Raw genomic sequence first — 25,102 nt, 5'->3', positions numbered from 1 at the left:
CCTCCCTGAATTAAAAATGGATCCATTTCAAAATATGTGAGTAGCAATTTAAAACTTCTGTTGAGATTGTTTTCATATTACAAATGTCCACAAGGCTAAAAAGTCTGGCCATCCTATGTATAAAGCAGTATCTAGATAGTCACTAATATTACTAAATACCTGGGCTGGTTAGCAATCACTTTTAAATGTTGATATTATACTGCAATTTGGAAGCAAACTGAAGCTTTATATAATGCTACAATTGAACAGTAAACCTAACCACAGAATGATGGATTGGATTGGATTGAGAGACAAAACACTACTAGCTAACTATGTTTAGGAAGTTACATTTACTAGGCTGGATACTTACTGACAACATCGACCTCAGAGGCTCCAGATCCCCTCATCCGGAGATACATGAGGCCGAGCAGGAGGAAGAACAGGCAGGCCGCCATGAGCAAGAACATGGACAGGTAGTGGGCGCTGAACCCCCAACCACCGGTGGACGACCCCACCTCCTCCCGCTTGAATTGCTGGAGCAGCTCATCCTCCGGCACCGTGTGCTTCTGCTTGAGACTCGACTGGCTGTAGGCATGGTTGGGACCGCTATGATTTGAATGGTTGGGTCGGTAAGTAGCGGATAGAGTGTTGTAGTTGGAGAATCGAGGTCTCAGGCCGATGCTGAATCGGCTGCTGCTGCTGCTGCTAGTGGCGCCATCCCCGCTGTCGGTGTGGTTTTTATTGTAGGCGGAGGACGGGGAATTGTTGCCGCTGCTTTCCCCGGGGCTGCCGCGGTCGCTCCCCCCAGTCACAGCCGACACGTACATGGTCCCCCTGTGGTAATGGCGTCGCAGCAAGCTCCCGCTCAGGGACGATTCGCCGGGCACTCGCTTCTTTCCCTCTTCATCATCCTCTTCCTCCCCCCGGCCTCCCATCATGTCTAGTCGACTCCTACTAGCGCCAGGCGTGTCATTCAGCCTGATTGCCATGCCTGTAGTCGTTTCCTGGCCGCTCTCTGACCCCCTGGCACTTCTGTGGGGAGACGGCTTGGAGGAGTGACTCCGTCTGGAGTAGTGTTGCTGTAAGTGCCGGTCTCGTTGACGGTCCTGCCCATATGTTATCCCACCTTCTTCCTCTTCCTCCTCTTCCGAATCCGAGTAATCCCCGACTAGCTTACTACTGGTGTTCAGTGAGTAAGACGCCCTGTTCCCATTCAGAGACCGACTGTCTCTTTCCGTCTCCCCCTGAAAATCGCCTTCCTCTTCGGGCTCTTCGTCGTAACCCTTCACTTCCGCGGGCCGCGAGTCCTCGAGGCTCGATTTTCCCCGGTCCACCCAGCCGAGAGAACCGGGTCCGCTTCTCCTCCCCTCCAGCAGCCCAGCGGGAGAGGAGTTGTTTCTGCTGGTACTCACAGCGACTCCCAGGCTCTTTCGAGTGGCGGTGGCAGCTCCCGTTGTAGGCCTGATCTGCTGTTGTTGTTGTTGGTGGTACGCGGAGCCTCGGTCTCTCCTGCCGCTGTGGTTCGCTCCTCGTTTTTTCTTCGGGTCTTCCACGTCCGATTCGTCCGAACTAAAACCCAATACGAACTTCCCCGCTCCACCAGTTCTCTTTTCGTTTAGGACCGGTCGACCACCGGGGCTACGACTGCTAGTGCTCAGGTGCGTGACGTCATTGCTAGCTGGCCTGGCTCCCGCCGCTGTGTAACTGCTGTTACCACCGCCGCTACTGTTGTTGATGCTGCCGCCACTGTTTCGGGTTTTCCCCGCCCTGGTTCCTTTCTGTTGTTGTTGTTCCTCACGTAGTTTCTTTAGTTTTTTTAAATAAACCGGTCTCGTGTTCTCAGAGACCGGGCCTGGAGTGAATCCAAAGCTCTTTAACTCAGAGAAAAGCTCTTCGTCCGTTAGCTGCGCCGTCGCCATCTTTGCTCGGGAAAAAAAAACCTCAAAGCTGTGACGGAAGTGACGAACAAATAGCAGACCCAGACAGGAAGAAAGAAAAAAGTTCTCCTCAGTAAGTCAGCTGTCTACAGGCAGGGGGCAGGCGTCTGACCTGCTAGAAGAACAGTCACCTACAAATACTTGGTTCTATCTAGTGTCTGACACAATTGTAAATGCGTCGTTTTACAAACACATTGTTATATATGAATATTGATTTTTGGAGGTTTACCTCGTAGTGGAGTCTAAAGGTTGATCCAATCAAATACATGGTTGGTAACAGCCGCATCTAGCTACTGTAGATTCGATGTGTGTTTAGTCACGTACTCAGGGTCGCTGGTGTAGTTGCAGTGTACAGTGAAATACTTCAGCGCCGAGCTCCAACAGTCCGTCATTCCTGTAATAGTCTATAGGAATCTAGAGTCTATTATTTATTGTCTTCTGTGAGTACTGTAGACTGTTTTTGCATAAACCACCTAACGGTATGGTAAAAGGCCTAGTACATGTTTTAAAAAAAAAAAAATATTACACCTTTATTTAACTAGGCAAGTCATTAATTAATGAAAAATATAATAAAAACGAATGAAAACAAAATCATTTTATACTCAGTGTAGCCTATGGCATTTGTTCTTTGGTAATCTAGTGATATTGATTTGAAATATTTAATCATGAAAAACACCAATTCTCATTGACAAAACTCTGTTGGAATGTAATAAAATAACACATGTCTGGCATTTCTGCATTTCTCGCCCGTTTCCACTCTAATACCTCAGACGAGTACCATCCTTCAGAATATGGGCACCAGGTGACATACCACAATCTGAAGTGTTTATCTTGGAGAGTTTATGGGCCTTATAAGACAAAGACCACACAGGAAGATGATTTGTCTTGAAGCCCCCATCCCTCCCCCCTTTTCCTCTTCCTATTCTGGAGGCTTGAATTGAGTCAATGCAACAAACACATTTTTGTTTTATGAGAATAGGTCCGCTAGCTACATCATGCAATTCTCATCACCATGTTAATATTTTGTAGGCTATAATTTATAATGATTGTTATGTTTTTTTTTTTTACTGGGATTCATCAGAAAAACGGATGTGTGGGTAAAATGTTTTTTTTTTAAATCAGGGATAGATTAGACCACTACTCAGACCAATAAAAAAGTATTTATAGTGCCAGTTGTTTGGCACCATGTTACGCCATTTACTTCCTACCCCATTAATCAATAGGCAGGCATAGCCTAACTAAATGTGCACCAACTCTTTACTTCCCATGTCCCACTGCGCCACCGTGTGACCACACATCCTCCCTGCAGCGCCCGCTGTGTACAAGTAGCTTGCGACGTAACGCAGGCGTCTCACTGTCAATGAAAGAGGCTCACTCACAGCATACCAGACTTGAGTACAGTGGCTAACCCAGCATACACAGACACACAATTTAACTACGAGGAGACCGAACGGATATACATTTACAATTTAAAGGGTTAGATTTGAGAGGCTGCAACTCAGGATGGCTACCGAGACAGCCTCAGTTTTTCTGTCCCCCATCAAAACGTGCTTTCTTCTACTTTTGGGTGGTTTGATGTCCAAAGCTGCGCAGGAGCAGCAGGGAAGTTTGTACATGTGGATTGATGCCAACCAAGCCAGAATCCTAATTGGTAAGTAGCGTTTATTTTTCAATTAATCCAATGTTACAGTGTCACTTGAATTATCATAAATGTGCATAGAAAAGATGGATTGTAACTTGAACTTTAAAGGGGTGAGTTCCATACACTGTGAGCCCTATTATATTGGACCGAGTTAAACTTTGTAGACACCCATGCGCTTTCGCATGTGTTTTAAATGCTCTGGTTGAAATGTCAGTGTGTGTTATTGTGCAGGTTTTGAGGAGGATATCTTGATCGTGTCGGAGGGGAAGATGGCTCCATTCACAACTGACTTCAGAAAGGCCCAGCAGAGGATGCCTGCGATACCTGTCAATATCCAGAACGTCAACTTCACCTGGCAAGCTACTGAACAGGTAGGACACGGCGATAGGGTCACAGCCCATAGGCCTACTTTCATTTGAAAAGAGGAAAATGTGTATATTTGATTCCATTTATTGTAATACTTTTAGTGGTCATCGATAGGCTATATCAAAGGCTATTGATCTGAGAACATGCGCGTAATTGTAGCCAGTGGGCAATGCGGTGACTAGTGCGCAATTCTATATGGCGAAAAGGCTGCAATTCATTTTGTTTTTAGAAAATAATGATTAAGGTTGTTTTTCTTATTATTTTGAATCGATAGGTTAATAGCCAATGTTTAGTATGCATTGATTAACCAAATTATGCATTTAAAAAACGAACTTCAAATGAAGAATGCCTTTGAAATTATTGTCTCGGTAAAGATCAATAAACTAGGCAAGAGCCACTGACTATCCCCCCACACTTAAGCCTTCATTCAAAAACTAGTCCACATTTCTTCTGAACTATTGTTTCTCACGCTTTCCCTACATCAAAGACCCAATTCTGATCAAACAACTACGCAATTTTGGAGGTTTAAAAAGAAGCCTATGAGCGCGGTAGCAGTAGATGATTGATTTAAAAAAAGCTTTAGCTTGAGCTCTCTGACCAGTTTCCTTTTTTAATATTCTAATTCCCATCTCTTGCGGTATTTTACATGTCGGTGTCGTGGACCTGCCGCCACGGATCAAAGAGCCGGGGCGCCGCAAGGCCGCATCTAGGACATGTGCCAAACATCTGGTCCATCTGCGCTTTTGAAAACATTGGTCAAATTCTCAGACGCGTGCCAGACCCATCCCGCGTTCTTTATTGGAACAGAGAAGGAGAAGAAGGTTCCATTTGGAATCGCTTTGTGCAATGGTGTCCCTGTTCATAAGCTTTGTTATGAGAACAACTTTGGCAATAACAGTCAGTGCAGTGGCAGAATTATTGTATTTATCTACACACAAAAAAATGCCTTGCAAACAAGTACTTCTCTTTCCTATAAGTGATTTGGTAACCTACTGTTGAGGCCATTGGACAATATTGACATTTATGTATAACACACATAAAACGGTTATAAACTATTGATGGTAATAATGTAATGAAGATGTAAATATACCCTCTTTTATGTTCAAAGACATTGAGCTTCATGAAGACTTCACAATGAGCCTAGGCTATATATATAAAAATCAAAATTAAATAAATGAATGAATAAATAAATATTATATATATATATAATATTTATCCATTCATTTATTTTATTTATTTATATACAGTACCAGTCAAAAGTTTTGGACACACCTACTCATTCAAGGGTTTTTCTTTATTTTTATTTTTTTTACTATTTTCTACATTGTAGAATAATAGTGAAGACATCAAAAGTATGAAATAAGTAACCCCAAAAAAGTATTAAATCAAAATATATGTTATATTTTTAGATTCTACAAAGTAGCCACTCTTTGCCTTGATGTCAGCTTTGCAGACTCTTGGCATTCTCTCAACCAGCTTCACCTGGAATGCTTTTCCAACAGTTTTGAAGGAGTTCCCACATATACTGAGTACTTCACTATGCGGTCAGACTCATTCCAAACCATCTCAATTGAATTGAGGTCGGGTGATTGTGGAGGCTAGGTCATCTGATGCAGCACTCCATCACTCTCCTTCTTGGTCAAAAAGCCCTTACACAGCCTGGAGTTGTTTTGGGTGATTGTCCTGTTGAAAAACAAATGATAGTCCCAGCACAAACCAGATGGGATGGGGTATCACTGCAGAATGCTGTGAAAGCCATGCTTGTTAATAAGTGTGCCTTGAATTCTAAATAGATCAGACAGTGTCATCAGCAAAGCACCCCCACACCATCACACCTCCTCCTCCATGCTTCACGGTGGGAACCACACATGGAGATCCGTTCACCTACTCTGCGTCTCACAAAGACACGGTGGTTGAAACCAAAAATCTCAAATTTGGATTCATCAGACCAAAGGACAGATTTCCACCGATCTAATGTCCATTGCTCGTGGTTCTTGGCCCAACCAAGTCTCTTCTTATTATTGGTGTCCTTTAGTAGTGGTTTCTTTGCAGCAATTCAACCATGAAGGCCTGATTCACACAGTCTCCTCTGAACAGTTAATGTTGAGATGTGTCTGTTACTTGAACTCTGTGAGGCATTTATTTTGGCTGCAATTTATGAGGCTGGTAACTCTAATGAACTTATCCTCTGCAGCAGAGGTAACTCTGGATCTTCCTTTCCTTTGGCTGTCCTCATGAGAGCCAGATTCATCATAGCGCTTGATGGTTTTTGTGACTGCACTTGAAGAAACGTTCCAAGTTCTTGACATTTTCCAGATTGACTGACCTTCATGTCTTAAAGTAATGATGGACTGTCATTCCTCTTTGCTTATTTGAGCTATTCTTACCATAATATGGACTTGGTCTTTTACCAAGTAGGGCTATCTTCTACACAATTGATTGGCTCAAACGCATTAAGAAGGAAAGAAATTCCACAAATCAACTTTTAAGAAGGAACACCTGTTAATTGAAATGCATTCCAGGTGACTACCTCATGGAGCTGGTTTAGAGAATGCCAAGGTTGTGCAAAACTGTCATCAAGGCAAAGGGTGGCTACTTTGAAGAATATAAAATATATTTTGATTTGTTTAACACTTCTTTGGTTACTATATGATTCCATATGTGTTATTTCATAGTTTTGATGTCTTCACTATTATTCTACAATGTAGAAAATAGTAAAAAATTAAGAAAAACCCTTGAATGAGTAGGTGTGTTCAAACTTTTGACTGGTACTGTATATATATATACTTTTTGCCCCCCGAAGGCCGGGCCCCCCCAGATAGCATATGAACCAGTGGAGGCTGCAGATGGGTGGACGGCTCATAATAATGTCTGGAATGGAGCCAAAATTAATCAGGAATGAGCAGGGACAGCTATACCATAAGGACCCCTGTTTATGTCCTCATTACATGTAGTGCAACAAGGTCACTCATGGTCTGGAAAGTTCTCGACTTTTTGATAGATTTAAACAAACAATATTGAAATCACCATTATCACAACCATAAACTGTCAAATCCATCTGCCTTATAGAATATGAATTTTTGGATATAAAATATTAATATTATTAAAATATAAAATTAAGTTTTAGGTTCGTAAAGCAACTGATGAAAAACTAAATTGTTTATTATTGTTTGTTAACTCCGTAAAACATGAACTCTTTCAGATTGTTGTCTAACGTCAGGGTGGGAATTTAACTTTTTTGGTCCAACAGACACTCACTGGCGTACCAGACACCTGTGGATCACCCTCAAATCAAAATCAAATCAAATGTTATTCGTCACCTGCGCCGAATACAACAGGTGTAGGTAGCGCTTACAGTGAAAATGCTTACTGACGAGCTCTTAACCAACAGGTGTAGATAGACCTTACAGTGAAAATGCTTACTGACGAGCTCTTAACCAACAGGTGTAGATAGACCTTACAGTGAAAATGCTTACTGACGAGCTCTTAACCAACAGGTGTAGATAGACCTTACAGTGAAAATGCTTACTGACGAGCTCTTAACCAACAGGTGTAGATAGACCTTACAGTGAAAATGCTTACTGACGAGCTCTTAACCAACAGGTGTAGGTAGCCCTTACAGTGAAAATGCTTACTGACGAGCTCTTAACCAACAGGTGTAGGTGACCTTACAGTGAAAATGCTTACTGACGAGCTCTTAACCAACAGGTGTAGATAGACCTTACAGTGAAAATGCTTACTGACGAGCTCTTAACCAACAGGTGTAGATAGACCTTACAGTGAAAATGCTTACTGACGAGCTCTTAACCAACAGGTGTAGATAGACCTTACAGTGAAAATGCTTACTGACGAGCTCTTAACCAACAGGTGTAGATAGACCTTACAGTGAAAATGCTTACTGACGAGCTCTTAACCAACAGGTGTAGATAGACCTTACAGTGAAAATGCTTACTGACGAGCTCTTAACCAACAGGTGTAGATAGACCTTACAGTGAAAATGCTTACTGACGAGCTCTTAACCAACAGGTGTAGATAGACCTTACAGTGAAAATGCTTACTGACGAGCTCTTAACCAACAGGTGTAGATAGACCTTACAGTGAAAATGCTTACTGACGAGCTCTTAACCAACAGGTGTAGATAGACCTTACAGTGAAAATGCTTACTGACGAGCTCTTAACCAACAGGTGTAGATAGACCTTACAGTGAAAATGCTTACTGACGAGCTCTTAACCAACAGGTGTAGATAGACCTTACAGTGAAAATGCTTACTGACGAGCTCTTAACCAACAGGTGTAGATAGACCTTACAGTGAAAATGCTTACTGACGAGCTCTTAACCAACGAGAAAACAAACATAAGAACACGATTGGTTAAGAGCCCATAAAACGGCAGCCATCTTTTATTCAAGGCAGGGGACCCACAAGCTCTGGGGCCCCATGCGAATGTCATCGATGTCTATTTATTTATTTAAAAAAATTAATAAATCATTTTGACAGTAACCCTCCAAAAAAAGTCATTCAGAAACCTTTTTAATTTCCATATGTACTGGGAAGCCAAGTGTATGTTTTTTGGGCTTCAGGAATTTGACTAAAACAGTGAAAAAGAAAACTGATTGAAAGTATCAGGGGATATCAGTGAACAAATGCCGTGATCAAAGCTACGAAGACGCCAGTGCAGTGAGTGAAGCTGACTCAGGTGTTCTACAGCCCATATCAGACCGAGAGCCTAACACTTCTTAGGCAGGCCTAGTTCTTCATGAGTTTTAGTTTAGAAAAATGATCTCTCCGCTGCTGCGACAGTTACAGGGAGGGTAAAAAAAACCCCAGCTTGATTGTCGTAGCAATATCAGGGAAACTGGGCAGAAGGGAGTTGAAATACAGCAGTTCTGTAACATCGTTAATAATTGAGACTCTCATTGTCCTTAATTGCTGGTCTCACCACGTTATGGTAATACATGAAGTGTATAGGAAGCTCTGGGGACAGGTCGTCTGGATACTGAACAGCCAATCAATTGGCAGATGCAAACAGATGATCATATTTAGCAGACAACAGTTCTTGAGGGACTGAACCAAAAAAAAAAACAATTTGGTTCATACCGGTGAACCGATGTGGTGAACCGATGTTTGAGTTGTGTGGTTGTAATATCAACAGTCCCGTATCTCTGGTATATCTTGGCATACATCATTCAAGACTAAGTTTAAATTGTGTACAGCCCAATGGACCTATAATACACAATGTCTCTGGAAAGACTGTCTGGGGTGGCAATACTCAGTATACAAAACAGTCGGGCCCATAACCTGGACCTAAAAGCTGTGGTGAAAACATTTGCACACAACAAAAAAAGGAGGCTTCAGATCTCTCAAGTTGGATTTAATTTGATTTAATTGAATTGACCTTGAATATTGCAGCCCATTTGTGTAGGCTATTAGCCAGACAAAACCCACTGAGGTCAACAGTAAATAGTGGCTGAATTTATCCTCAAGCCAACTACTTTCTTCCTCATTGTTAGGCTATTTGATGTGGAATATTTCTAAAGCGTTTATTAATAGCATCTCAGCATGGTAAATAGCTATAGATACTGTAGTACACTGCATAATAAAACAATCCTTGGTGAGTTAGTGTTTTGAGGACCTGACTATTATTTGGCATTAATAGACTAGTTTTACGCACAACTTTCTACCCAAGCTGGGAGAGAGTGCGAGGACGGCTCATGTCATGCAGGTTCAGGTAGCCTATACAGAACAGTTGTATACCTTACAGGGTCCAGTGCAGGTTCAGGTAGTCTATATAGAACAGTTGTATACCTTACGGGGTCCAGTGCAGGTTCAGGTAGTCTATACAGAACAGTTGTATACCTTACGGGGTCCAGTGCAGGTTCAGGTAGTCTATACAGAACAGTTGTATACCTTACGGGGTCCAGTGCAGGTTCAGGTAGCCTATACAGAACAGTTGTATACCTTACGGGGTCCAGTGCAGGTTCAGGTAGTCTATACAGAACAGTTGTATACCTTACGGGGTCCAGTGCAGGTTCAGGTAGCCTATACAGAACAGTTGTATACCTTACGGGGTCCAGTGCAGGTTCAGGTAGTCTATACAGAACAGTTGTATACCTTACGGGGTCCAGTGCAGGTTCAGGTAGTCTATACAGAACAGTTGTATACCTTACGGGGTCCAGTGCAGGTTCAGGTAGTCTATACAGAACAGTTGTATACCTTACGGGGTCCAGTGCAGGTTCAGGTAGTCTATACAGAACAGTTGTATACCTTACCGGGTCCAGTGCAGGTTCAGGTAGTCTATACAGAACAGTTGTATACCTTACCGGGTCCAGTGCAGGTTCAGGTAGTCTATACAGAACAGTTGTATAGCTTACGGGGTCCAGTGCAGGTTCAGGTAGTCTATACAGAACAGTTGTATACCTTACCGGGTCCAGTGCAGGTTCAGGTAGTCTATACAGAACAGTTGTATACCTTACGGGGTCCAGTGCAGGTTCAGGTAGTCTATACAGAACAGTTGTATACCTTACGGGGTCCAGTGCAGGTTCAGGTAGCCTATACAGAACAGTTGTATACCTTACGGGGTCCAGTGAAACTGTGTTACGACAGCAGACTCTGTGGCTGGTAGATATTTAAAAAAATAAATCTGCCAGCCACTGAGATTTTTTTAACAAGATGGATTTTTTTTTCTGCCATAGAGTTTACAAAACATTATAAACATCTTCCTAATATTGAGTTGCACCCCTTTTTTTCAGAACAGCCTCAATTCGTCGGGGCATGGACTCTACAAGGTGTCGAAAGCGTTCCACAGGGATGCTGGTCCATGTTGACTCCAATGCTTCCTACAGTTGTGTCAAGATGGCTGGATGTCCTTTGGGTGGTGGACCATTCTTGATACACACGGGAAACTGTTGAGTGTGAAAAACCCAGCAGTGTACCATACACTGTTAAAAGGCACTTCAATCTTTTGTCTTGGGGTATAATTCATTAATTATTATTTGATAAAATATAGAATTTTGGCCTTTAATACTATAGCCCATAGAAATGTCTGATAAATACCGCTCTAGCTCTGTCACCTTTCAACGCGGATGCGGAAGTGCGACATCGGCGTATGCGATGGATTGAGACGTATCAAATGCACCCCCCCCCCCCAGATATCTCTATTTTAAATTGATGGGTTTTGATGGGGATTTTTTTGGTATTATGTTAATTAGATCGACACACGACTGCGTCAATCCACTGTTAAGTATTAAGGGACGGGCTGTTACCGTGGTAACAGCACGGTAACGTGTCAGTGTCAGATATGAGAATCTCCGTGTCTCTTCACCAGCAGCAGAGAGTTGCAGCAAACTCAAAACTAATACTGAAAAACAACCTAGCATGTGAACAAAACGATGTAACTAGCCAATAAACACCAGGGGCTGAAAGATCTGATAGACTGGTTGTTTCTATTGGGGATTTTCAAATGAATCATTTTCCATATTTTACTCATGTTTGGTTTGAACTTTTATTTTTATATGTCTGTTTTGAGTAACCGTTGTCAACTCAGTCACCGATGGAGTCAATATTTGTGTTATTTGGGAAAAATAATTCAGTCGCTGTTCTGCGGAGGGGCCCCGCGAAACTGCGCTATGCCACTGCAGCGTGACAAATCACTTCTGAATCATGACTGAATGATAACCTTGAAAGGGTTTTAAGGCACCAGTATTGTCCTCTGAAAACACGAATAAATCATCATCGTTTGGATTGTGGCATTTCACCTTCATCTGTAGATGATATGAAGAGAGATAGGAAACAATGTCTGTCCATAATGACACACTATTCCCTATATAGTGCACTACTTTTGACCAGAGCAAGGAATAGGGTGCCATTTGGGACACAGCCCTTGTGTTGAGAGAGCATTGTTCCCCTGCCACATGAAGGGGCTGTCTCTGTCAGGAGGAATCCCAGGGGCCCCAGGGGCCACGCGTTACATTGTTATTAGGTCACAGAGCCATGACCTCACCGCTCCCTGGGTGGGAGGCCCCTGGACCACGGTGCCATTCCTTCTTCTCGAAAGATCACCCTCTTCTCCTCCTCCTCGTCTCCTCCTCTTCACCCTCTTCTTCTCTGCTTCACCCTCTTCTTCTCTTCTTCACCCTCTTCTCTGCTTCACCATCTTCTCTGCTTCACCGTCTTCTCTGCTTCACCCTCTTCTTCTCCGCTTCACCCTCCTCTTCTCTCCTTCACCCTCTTCTTCTCTGCTTCACCCTCTTCTCTGCTTCACCCTCTTCTCTGCTTCACCCTCTTCTCATCTGCTTCACCCTCTTCTCTGCTTCACCCTCTTCTTCTCTGCTTTACCCTCTTCTTCTCTGCTTCACCCTCTTCTTCTCTGCTTCACCCTCTTCTTCTCTGCTTCCCCCCCTTCTTCTCTGCTTCCCCCCTTCTTCTCTGCTTCACCCTCTTCTTCTCTGCTTCACCCTCCTCTCTGCTTCACCCTCCTCTTCTCTGCTTCACCCTCCTCTTCTCCGCTTCACCCTCCTCTTCTCTGCTTCACCCTCCTCTTCTCTGCTTCACCCTCTTCTTCTCCGCTTCACCCTCCTCTTCTCTGCTTCACCCTCCTCTTCTCTGCTTCACCCTCTTCTTCTCTGCTTCACCCTCTTCTTCTCTGCTTCCCCCCCTTCTTCTCTGCTTCCCCCCTTCTTCTCTGCTTCTTCTCTGCTTCACCCTCCTCTTCTCTGCTTCACCCTCCTCTTCTCTGCTTCACCCTCCTCTTCTCTGCTTCACCCTCCTCTTCTCTGCTTCACCCTCGTCTTCTCTGCTTCACCCTCTTCTCTGCTTCACCCTCTTCTCTGCTTCACCCTCTTCTTCTCTGCTTCACCCTCTTCTCCTCTGCTTCAGCCTCTTCTCCTCCTCCTCTTCTCCTCCTCCTCTTCTTCTCCTCTGCTTCAGCCTCTTCTCCTCCTCCTCTTCTCCTCCTCCTCTTCTTCTCCTCCTCTTCTCCGCCTTCTTCTTTTAGATTCTTATTGTTTCTTCTCAATTCTTGCCTTCTTCATCTTCTTCTTCTGATAGAGCCAGTGGTTTGTGAGGAGGGGTGTTCATGGATGGGAGAATTCTCTTATCAGTAAAAACAAGGAATCCACATACAGTAACCCCCTATTGTGGGAGACTGCAACACGCGTGTTGACATCCATAATAAACTGTAAACTTATTTTAGTCAAAGTAATGACCAATTTTTCTTCCTGATGAGATCATCTCTGGTGACAGCAAATTACAGAGAACGGCAGAGAGCGGAACGAACCAAAGCTTCCAGCTCCCTCCAAGCCAGCACTGTGTACACACACACACACACACACACACACACACACACACACACACACACACACACACACACACACACACACACACACACACACACACACACACACACACACACACACACACACACACACACACACACACACACACAGTCTTGTACAGCTAACCTTGTAGGGACACACAATTCAGTTCCATTCAAAATCCTATTTTCCCTAACCCATAACTCTAAAACTAACCATAGCTCCTAACCCTAACCCTTAACGTAATTCTGACCCTAACACTAATTCTAACCTTAACCCTAAACCCCCCAGAAACAGCATTTGACCTTGTGGGGACTAACAAAATGTCCCCAGCTGGTCAACTTTTTGTTCGTTTACTATTCTTGTAGGGACTTCTGGTCCCCACAAGAATAGTTAAACACGTCCAACACACAAAACACACACTCACACACTCACACACACACACACACACACACTCACACACACACACACACACACACACACACACACACACACACACACACACACACACACACACACACACACACACACACACTAAACATACACACACACAAAACACACAGAGATCGTAATCCGGTAATGGCATGTTGAGTCGGCAAATGAGAGTGGGAGAGAGAGAGGGAAGGAGAGAGAGAGGAATAGAGAGAGAGAGAGAGAGGGATAGAGAGAGAGAGGGATAGAGAGAGAGAGGGATAGAGAGAGAGAGGGATAGAGAGGGAAGGAGAGAGAGGGATAGAGAGAGAGAGAGAGAGGGATAGAGAGGGAAGGAGAGAGAGAGGGATAGAGAGAGAGGGAGAGAGAGATAGAGGGCGAAGGAGAGAGAGAGGGATAGAGAGAGAGAGATACAGAATGAGGGCCCTTCTCTTTCCTGGGTTCTGTTACCCCTGTACTTCAAAGGCAGCCGGCGAAGCTTAGGAACAAAAGCCTGGGGCATGAAAGGCTGCATGGTGGAGAGTTATCTGTGTTGGTTATTACCATTCAGCTGCAGGATTAGCCTACTCTCCCTCTGCCCGCCTTGTGTACCTTTCCCTTCATCAAACGCTTTAACACTGGGAAGCATTCACTGCATAGAGGGAACATCGCTGTCTCCCCTTTCCTCTCTCCCTCTTTCATCTCTCTGTTCTGGGCTCTCTCTTTTTCCCCTGTGTGTGTTCTGCCACGCCGCCCCAATCACTTGACAAGAGAGACAGAGAGACCACATGTCATTTAGAGAGAGAGAGACCACATGTCATCTAGAGAGAGAGACCACATGTCATTTAGAGAGAGAGAGACCACATGTCATTTAGAGAGAGAGACCACATGTCATTTAGAGAGAGAGACCACATGTCATTTAGAGAGAGAGAGACCACATGTCATCTAGAGAGAGAGAGACCACATGTCATTTAGAGAGAGAGACCACATGTCATTTAGAGAGAGAGAGACCACATGTAATTTAGAGAGAGAGAGACCACATGTCATTTAGAGAGAGAGACCACATGTCATTTAGAGAGAGAGACCACATGTCATTTAGAGAGAGAGAGACCACATGTCATTTAGAGAGAGAGACCACATGTCATTTAGAGAGAGAGACCACATGTCATTTAGAGAGAGACCACATGTCATTTAGAGAGAGAGACCACATGTCTTTTAGAGAGAGGGACCACATGTCATTTAGAGAGTGACCACATGTTATTTAGAGAGAGAGAGAGACCACATGTCATTTAGAGAGAGAGAGACCACATGTCATTTAGAGAGAGAGACCACATGTCATTTAGAGAGAGAGAGACCACATGTCATTTAGAGAGAGAGAGACCACATGTCATTTAGAGAGAGAGAGACCACATGTCATTTAGAGAGCAAAACCACATGTCATTTAGAGAGAGAGACCACATGTCATTTAGAGAGAGAGACCACATGTCATTTAGAGAGAGAGAGACCACATGTAATTTAGAGAGAGAGAGACCACATGTCATTTAGAGAGAGAGACCACATGTCATTTAGAGAGAGAGACCACATGTCATTTAGAGAGAGAGACCACATGTCTTTTAGAGAGAGGGACCACATGTCATTTAGAGAGTGACCACATGTTATTTAGAGAGAGAGAGAGACCACATGTCATTTAGAGAGAGAGAGACCACATGTCATTTAGAGAGAGAGACCACATGTCATTTAGAGAGAGAGAGACCACATGTCATTTAGAGAGAGAGACCACATGTCATTTAGAGAGCAAAACCACATGTCATTTAGAGAGAGAGACCACATGTCATTTAGAGAGCAAAACCACATGTCATTGAGAGAGAGAGACCACATGTCATTTAGAGAGCAAAACCACATGTCATTGAGAGAGAGAGACCACATGTCATTTAGAGAGCAAAACCACATGTCATTGGTTGTTCAGCTGTTCTCCGTTCATGTGTGTTGCAGGCAGAGTACTTCTATGAGTTCCAGACACTGCGCTCCATGGATGTGGATATCATGGACAACCCCACGGTCAACGTTCCTCTCATGGGCTCTGTACCACGTAGACCCTCAGGTGAGACAGGAGCTGGTGAATCCATGCTACCTTCTCAGTGTTGTTGTTTATTGAACACATGAGACTGAACAGCAAGCAGGAAAGAGTGGAGGAGTGTGGGTCAGCAGCCTAGCACTAACCACTAGACCACACAGGCCACTACAGTCAAATAGCTTGAAATCAGTCATAATAGCTTGAAATCAGTCATGAAATCAGTCATAAAAGCTTAAAATCAGTCATAATAGCTTGAAATCAGACATAATAGCTTGAAATCATTCACAATAGCTTGAAATCAGTCATGAAATCAGTTATAATAGCTTGAAATCACTCATAATAGCTTGAAATCAGTCACAATAGCTTGAAATCCGTTATAATAGCTTGAAATCACTCATAATAGCTTGAAATCAGTCATGAAATCACTCATAATAGCTTGAAATCACTCATAATAGCTTGAAATCAGTCACAATAGCTTGTATACTGATTACTGCGTTGTAATATGATGTTTCTCTGTGTTTTAAGTGGTGCAGGTGGGCTTCCCGTGTTTAGGAGACCAGGATGGCGTAGCGGCATTCGAGGTCACCATACTGGTCATGGACGCCGGTGGTCACATCGTCCTGAGGACACCTCACAACGCCATCTTCTTCAAGACCTGCCAGAGAGGTGAGGACGCAGCTCCCAGAGTTTCATTTACACTTTTAACATGTTACCTCTGTTTTGAATGGTCTACTAGAAGAGGAGGGGAGAGGAGAGGAGAGGAGAGGAGAGGAGAGGAGAGGAGAGGAGAGGAGAGGAGAGGAGAATATTGACTCTCAATTTTGCCAGAGATGATTGGCTAGCTCTCAGCATCGTCAGAGATGATTGGCTAGCTCTTAGTCTGCATTACCCTGTCTGATTTAGCCCTACCTCTGCTGCTTCTGACTGGATATTATAACATTACCCTGTCTGATTTAGTTCCACCTCTGCTGCTGCTGACTGGATATTATAACATTACCCTGTCTGATTTAGCCCTACCTCTGCTGCTGCTGACTGGATATTATAACATTACCCTGTCTGATTTAGCCCTACCTCTGCTGCTGCTGACTGGATATTATAACATTACCCTGTCTGATTTAGCCCTACCTCTGCTGCTTCTGACTGGATATTATAACATTACCCTGTCTGATTTAGCCCTACCTCTGCTGCTGCTGACTGGATATTATAACATTACCCTGTCTGATTTAGCCCTACCTCTGCTGATGACTGGATATTATAACATTACCCTGTCTGATTTAGCCCTACCTCTGCTGCTGACTGGATATTATAACATTACCCTGTCTGATTTAGCCCTACCTCTGCTGCTTCTGACTGGATATTATAACATTACCCTGTCTGATTTAGCCCTACCTCTGCTGCTGCTGACTGGATATTATAACATTACCCTGTCTGATTTAGCCCTACCTCTGCTGCTGACTGGATATTATAACATTACCCTGTCTGATTTAGCTCTACCTCTGCTGCTGCTGACTGGATATTATAACATTACCCTGTCTGATTTAGCCCTACCTCTGCTGCTGCTGACTGGATATTATAACATTACCCTGTCTGATTTAGCCCGACCTCTGCTGCTGCTGACTGGATATTATAACATTACCCTGTCTGATTTAGCCCTACCTCTGCTGATGACTGGATATTATAACATTACCCTGTCTGATTTAGCCCTACCTCTGCTGATGACTGGATATTATAACATTACCCTGTCTGATTTAGCTCTACCTCTGCTGCTGCTGACTGGATATTATAACATTACCCTGTCTGATTTAGCCCTACCTCCGCTGCTGCTGACTGGATATTATAACATTACCCTGTCTGATTTAGCCCGACCTCTGCTGCTGCTGACTGGATATTATAACATTACCCTGTCTGATTTAGCCCTACCTCTGCTGATGACTGGATATTATAACATTACCCTGTCTGATTTAGCCCTACCTCTGCTGATGACTGGATATTATAACATTACCCTGTCTGATTTAGCCCTACCTCTGCTGCTGCTGACTGGATATTATAACATTACCCTGTCTGATTTAGCCCTACCTCTGCTGCTGCTGACTGGATATTATAACATTACCCTGTCTGATTTAGCCCTACCTCTGCTGCTGCTGACTGGATATTATAACATTACCCTGTCTGATTTAGCCCTACCTCTGCTGATGACTGGATATTATAACATTACCCTGTCTGATTTAGCTCTACCTCTGCTGCTGCTGACTGGATATTATAACATTACCCTGTCTGATTTAGCCCTACCTCTGCTGCTGACTGGATATTATAACATTACCCTGTCTGATTTAGCCCTACCTCTGCTGCTGACTGGATATTATAACATTACCCTGTCTGATTTAGCTCTACCTCTGCTGATGACTGGATATTATAACATTACCCTGTCTGATTTAGCCCTACCTCTGCTGCTGCTGACTGGATATTATAACATTACCCTGTCTGATTTAGCCCTACCTCTGCTGATGACTGGATATTATAACATTACCCTGTCTGATTTAGCCCTACCTCTGCTGCTGCTGACTGGATATTATAACATTACCCTGTCTGATTTAGCCCTACCTCTGCTGCTGCTGACTGGATATTATAACATTACCCTGTCTGATTTAGCCCTACCTCTGCTGCTGCTGACTGGATATTATAACATTACCCTGTCTGATTTAGCCCTACCTCTGCTGCTGCTGACTGGATATTATAACATTACCCTGTCTGATTTAGCCCTACCTCTGCTGATGACTGGATATTATAACATTACCCTGTCTGATTTAGCTCTACCTCTGCTGCTGCTGACTGGATATTATAACATTACCCTGTCTGATTTAGCCCTACCTCTGCTGCTGCTGACTGGATATTATAACATTACCCTGTCTGATTTAGCCCTACCTCTGCTGCTGCTGACTGGATATTATAACATTACCCTGTCTGATTTAGCCCTACCTCTGCTGATGACTGGATATTATAACATTACCCTGTCTGATTTAGCCCTACCTCTGCTGCTGCTGACTGGATATTATAACATTACCCTGTCTGATTTAGCCCTACCTCTGCTGATGACTGGATATTATAACATTACCCTGTCTGATTTAGCCCTACCTCTGCTGATGACTGGATATTATAACATTACCCTGTCTGATTTAGCCCTACCTCTGCTGCTGCTGACTGGATATTATAACATTACCCTGTCTGATTTAGCTCTACCTCTGCTGCTGCTGACTGGATATTATAACATTACCCTGTCTGATTTAGCCCTACCTCTGCTGATGACTGGATATTATAACATTACCCTGTCTGATTTAGCCCTACCTCTGCTGATGACTGGATATTATAACATTACCCTGTCTGATTTAGCCCTACCTCTGCTGCTGCTGACTGGATATTATAACATTACCCTGTCTGATTTAGCTCTACCTCTGCTGCTTCTGACTGGATATTATAACATTACCCTGTCTGATTTAGCCCTACCTCTGCTGCTGCTGACTGGATATTATAACATTACCCTGTCTGATTTAGTTCCACCTCTGCTGCTGCTGACTGGATATTATAACATTACCCTGTCTGATTTAGTTCCACCTCTGCTGCTGCTGACTGGATATTATAACATTACCCTGTCTGATTTAGCCCTACCTCTGCTGCTGCTGACTGGATATTATAACATTACCCTGTCTGATTTAGCCCTACCTCTGCTGCTGCTGACTGGATATTATAACATTACCCTGTCTGATTTAGCTCTACCTCTGCTGATGACTGGATATTATAACATTACCCTGTCTGATTTAGCCCTACCTCTGCTGCTGCTGACTGGATATTATAACATTACCCTGTCTGATTTAGTTCCACCTCTGCTGCTGCTGACTGGATATTATAACATTACCCTGTCTGATTTAGCCCTACCTCTGCTGCTGCTGACTGGATATTATAACATTACCCTGTCTGATTTAGCCCTACCTCTGCTGCTGCTGACTGGATATTATAACATTACCCTGTCTGATTTAGCCCTACCTCTGCTGCTGACTGGATATTATAACATTACCCTGTCTGATTTAGCCCTACCTCTGCTGCTGCTGACTGGATATTATAACATTACCCTGTCTGATTTAGTTCCACCTCTGCTGCTGCTGACTGGATATTATAACATTACCCTGTCTGATTTAGCCCTACCTCTGCTGCTGCTGACTGGATATTATAACATTACCCTGTCTGATTTAGCCCTACCTCTGCTGATGACTGGATATTATAACATTACCCTGTCTGATTTAGCTCTACCTCTGCTGCTGCTGACTGGATATTATAACATTACCCTGTCTGATTTAGCCCTACCTCTGCTGCTGATGACTGGATATTATAACATTACCCTGTCTGATTTAGCTCTACTTCTGCTGCTGATGACTGGATATTATAACATTACCCTGTCTGATTTAGCCCTACCTCTGCTGATGACTGGATATTATAACATTACCCTGTCTGATTTAGCCCTACCTCTGCTGCTGCTGACTGGATATTATAACATTACCCTGTCTGATTTAGCCCTACCTCTGCTGATGACTGGATATTATAACATTACCCTGTCTGATTTAGCTCTACCTCTGCTGCTTCTGACTGGATATTATAACATTACCCTGTCTGATTTAGCTCTACCTCTGCTGCTGCTGACTGGATATTATAACATTACCCTGTCTGATTTAGCCCTACCTCTGCTGCTGCTGACTGGATATTATAACATTACCCTGTCTGATTTAGTTCCACCTCTGCTGATGACTGGATATTATAACATTACCCTGTCTGATTTAGCCCTACCTCTGCTGCTGCTGACTGGATATTATAACATTACCCTGTCTGATTTAGCCCTACCTCTGCTGCTTCTGACTGGATATTATAACATTACCCTGTCTGATTTAGTTCCACCTCTGCTGCTGCTGACTGGATATTATAAGATGTGGTACAACCATAACAGAAGTGGTTGAGATGCCCTGCTTTAGGGTGTCTGAATTGTGGTGAGACGCAGGATGTATAGAGGTATAGAGACAGCAGGATGTATAGAGATATAGAGACAGCAGGATGTATAGAGGTATAGAGACAGCAGGATGTATAGAGATATAGAGACAGCAGGATGTATAGAGGTATAGAGACAGCAGGATGTATAGAGGTATAAATACAGCAGGATGTATAGAGATATAGAGACAGCAGGATGTGTAGAGAGGTATAGAGACAGCAGGATGTGTAGAGAGGTATAGAGACAGCAGGATGTGTAGAGAGGTATAGAGACAGCAGGATGTATAGAGGTGTAGAGACAGCAGGATGTATAGAGGGGTATATAGACAGCAGGATGTATAGAGGTATAGAGACAGCAGGATCTATAGAGACAGCAGGATGTATAGAGGGGTATAGAGACAGTAGGATGTATAGAGAGGTATAGAGACAGCAGGATGTGTAGAGAGGTATAGAGACAGCAGGATGTATAGAGGGGTATAGAGACAGCAGGATCTATAGAGACAGCAGGATGTATAGAGAGTTATAGAGACAGCAGGATGTGTAGAGAGGTATAGAGACAATAGGATGTATAGAGACAGCAGGATGTATAGAGAGGCATAGAGACAGCAGGATGTTTAGAGAGGTATAGAGACAGCAGGATGTATAGAGGTATAGAGACAGCAGGATTTATAGAGACAGCAGGATGTATAGAGACAGCAGGATGTATAGAGGTATAGAGACAGCAGGATATATAGAGACAGCAGGATGTATAGAGGTATAGAGACAGTAGGATGTATAGAGAGGTATAGAGACAGCAGGATTTATAGAGGTATAGAGACAGCAGGATTTATAGAGGTATAGAGACAGCAGGATGTATAGAGAGGTATAGAGACAGCAGGATTTATAGAGGTATAGAGACAGCAGGATTTATAGAGACAGCAGGATGTATAGAGACAGCAGGATGTATAGAGGGGTATAGAGACAGCAGGATGTATAGAGGTATAGAGACAGCAGGGTGTATAGAGGGGTATAGAGACAGCAGGATGTATAGAGACAGCAGGATGTATAGAGGTATAGAGACAGCAGGATGTATAGACGTATAGAGACAGCAGGATGTATAGAGACAGCAGGATGTATAGAGACAGCAGGATTTATAGAGGTATAGAGACAGCAGGATGTATAGAGACAGCAGGATGTATAGAGGGGTATAGAGACAGCAGGATGTATAGAGACAGCAGGATGTATAGAGGGGTATAGAGACAGCAGGATGTATAGAGACAGCAGGATGTATAGAGAGGTATAGAGACAGCAGGATGTATAGAGGTGTAGAGACAGCAGGATGTATAGAGGGGTATAGAGACAGCAGGATGTATAGAGAGGTATAGAGACAGTAGGATGTATAGAGAGGTATAGAGACAGTAGGATGTATAGAGACAGCAGGATGTATAGAGGTATAGAGACAGCAGGATGTATAGAGGGGTATAGAGACAGCAGGATGTATAGAGAGGCATAGAGACAGCAGGATGTATAGAGAGGTATAGAGACAGCAGGATGTGTAGAGAGGTATAGAGACAGCAGGATGTATAGAGGGGTATAGAGACAGCAGGATCTATAGAGACAGCAGGATGTATAGAGAGTTATAGAGACAGCAGGATGTGTAGAGAGGTATAGAGACAGTAGGATGTATAGAGACAGCAGGATGTATAGAGGTATAGAGACAGCAGGATTTATAGAGACAGCAGGATGTATAGAGACAGCAGGATGTATAGAGGTATAGAGACAGCAGGATGTATAGAGAGGTATAGAGACAGCAGGATGTATAGAGACAGCAGGATGTATAGAGGTATAGAGACAGCAGGATTTATAGAGGTATAGAGACAGCAGGATTTATAGAGACAGCAGGATGTATAGAGACAGCAGGATGTATAGAGGGGTATAGAGACAGCAGGATGTATAGAGGTATAGAGACAGCAGGGTGTATAGAGGGGTATAGAGACAGCAGGATGTATAGAGACAGCAGGATGTATAGAGGTATAGAGACAGCAGGATGTATAGAGGTATAGAGACAGCAGGATGTATAGAGACAGCAGGATGTATAGAGACAGCAGGATTTATAGAGGTATAGAGACAGCAGGATGTATAGAGACAGCAGGATGTATAGAGGGGTATAGAGACAGCAGGATGTATAGAGACAGCAGGATGCATAGAGGTATAGAGACAGCAGGATGTATAGAGGGGTATAGAGACAGCAGGATGTATAGAGACAGCAGGATGTATAGAGAGGTATAGAGACAGCAGGATGTATAGAGGTGTAGAGACAGCAGGATGTATAGAGGGGTATAGAGACAGCAGGATGTATAGAGAGGTATAGAGACAGTAGGATGTATAGAGAGGTATAGAGACAGTAGGATGTATAGAGACAGCAGGATGTATAGAGGTATAGAGACAGCAGGATGTATAGAGAGGTATAGAGACAGCAGGATGTATAGAGACAGCAGGATGTATAGAGGTATAGAGACAGCAGGATGTATAGAGAGGCATAGAGACAGCAGGATGTATAGAGAGGTATAGAGACAGCAGGATGTATAGAGGTATAGAGACAGCAGGATGTATAGAGAGGTATAGAGACAGCAGGATGTATAGAGACAGCAGGATGTATAGAGAGGTATAGAGACAGCAGGATCTATAGAGACAGCAGGATGTATAGAGAGGTATAGAGAGAGCAGGATCTATAGAGACAGCAGGATGTATAGAGAGTTATAGAGACAGCAGGATGTATAGAGGGGTGTAGAGACAGCAGGATGTATAGAGACAGCAGGATGTATAGAGAGGTATAGAGACAGCAGGATGTATAGAGGTATAGAGACAGCAGGATGTATAGAGGGGTGTAGAGACAGCAGGATGTATAGAGGCAGCAGGATGTATAGAGAGGTATAGAGACAGCAGGATGTATTGAGACAGCAGGATGTATAGAGACAGCAGGATGTATAGAGAGGTATAGAGACAGCAGGATGTATAGAGGTGTAGAGACAGCAGGATGTATAGAGGGGTATAGAGACAGCAGGATGTATAGAGACAGCAGGATGTATAGAGACAGCAGGATGTATAGAGAGGTATAGAGACAGCAGGATGTATAGAGGTTTAGAGACAGCAGGATGTATAGAGACAGCAGGATATATAGAGACAGCAGGATGTATAGAGGGGTATAGAGACAGCAGGATGTATAGAGGTTTAGAGACAGCAGGATGTATAGAGACCGCAGGATATATAGAGACAGCAGGATGTATAGAGGTTTAGAGACAGCAGGATTTATAGAGAGGTATAGAGACAGCAGGATGTATAGAGAGGTATAGAGACAGCAGGATGTATAGAGAGGTATAGAGACAGCAGGATGTATAGAGAGGTATAGAGACAGCAGGATGTATAGAGAGGTATAGGGACAGCAGGATGTATAGAGAGGTATAGAGACAGCAGGATGTATAGAGACGCAGGATGTATAGAGACAGCAGGATGTATAGAGGTATAGAGACAGCAGGATGTATAGAGGTATAGAGACAGCAGGATGTATAGAGACAGCAGGATGTATAGAGGGGTATAGAGACAGCAGGATGTATAGAGGTATAGAGACAGCAGGATGTATAGAGACAGCAGGATGTATAGAGGGGTATAGAGACAGCAGGATGTATAGAGGTATAGAGACAGCAGGATGTATAGAGGTATAGAGACAGCAGGATGTATAGAGGTATAGAGACAGCAGGATGTATAGAGAGGTATAGAGACAGCAGGATGTATAGAGGTGTAGAGACAGCAGGATGTATAGAGATATAGAGACAGCAGGATGTATAGAGGTATAGAGACAGCAGGATGTATAGAGAGGTATAGAGACAGCAGGATGTATAGAGGTATAGAGACAGCAGGATGTATAGAGGTATAGAGACAGCAGGATGTATAGAGAGGTATAGAGACAGCAGGATGTATAGAGGTGTAGAGACAGCAGGATGTATAGAGATATAGAGACAGCAGGATGAATAGAGGTATAGAGACTTCAGGATGTATAGAGGGGTGTAGAGACAGCAGGATGTATAGAGACAGCAGGATGTATAGAGACAGCAGGATGTATAGAGAGGTATAGAGACAGCAGGATGTATAGAGGGGTATAGAGACAGCAGGATGTATAGAGGGGTGTATAGACAGAAGGATGTATAGAGGTGTAGAGACAGCAGGATGTATAGAGGGGTGTAGAGACAGCAGGATGTATAGAGAGGTATAGAGACAGCAGGATGTATAGAGACAGCAGGATTAATAGAGAGGTATAGAGACAGCAGGATGTTTAGAGAGGTATAGAGACAGCAGGATGTATAGAGAGGTATAGAGAC

General features: G+C 43.5%; 2 protein-coding genes across 3 annotated transcripts in view; one reads left to right on the top strand and one right to left on the bottom strand.

Annotated features, from left to right (window-relative positions):
* The window catches only part of LOC106591410 (inner nuclear membrane protein Man1), a 47,075-nt gene extending 45,139 nt beyond the window's left edge, over window positions 1-1,936 (bottom strand). For both annotated transcript variants that reach the window (XR_014381246.1, XM_045714023.2), the window contains exon 1: window positions 350-1,936. Coding sequence is in view for 1 of the 2 variants with exons in the window: in XM_045714023.2 (XP_045569979.1) it covers window positions 350-1,898 (1,549 nt within the window). In the remaining variant the exon portion in view is untranslated. The remainder of the gene's footprint in view (window positions 1-349) is intronic.
* Window positions 1,937-3,120: 1,184 nt separating this feature from the next.
* Window positions 3,121-25,102, top strand: part of LOC145861441 (wnt inhibitory factor 1) — a 60,606-nt gene continuing 38,624 nt past the window's right edge. The window contains exons 1-4 of the mRNA XM_082964285.1: window positions 3,121-3,567; window positions 3,790-3,929; window positions 15,638-15,746; window positions 16,245-16,385. Of these exons, the coding sequence (XP_082820411.1) occupies window positions 3,420-3,567; window positions 3,790-3,929; window positions 15,638-15,746; window positions 16,245-16,385 (538 nt within the window). The 5' untranslated portion in view covers window positions 3,121-3,419. The remainder of the gene's footprint in view (window positions 3,568-3,789; window positions 3,930-15,637; window positions 15,747-16,244; window positions 16,386-25,102) is intronic.

Source organism: Salmo salar, chromosome 17, assembly GCF_965601325.2.
Source record: "Salmo salar chromosome 17, fSalSal1, whole genome shotgun sequence".
Lineage (NCBI taxonomy): Eukaryota > Metazoa > Chordata > Actinopteri > Salmoniformes > Salmonidae > Salmo > Salmo salar.
This window is presented reverse-complemented; position numbering and strand designations above follow the sequence as displayed.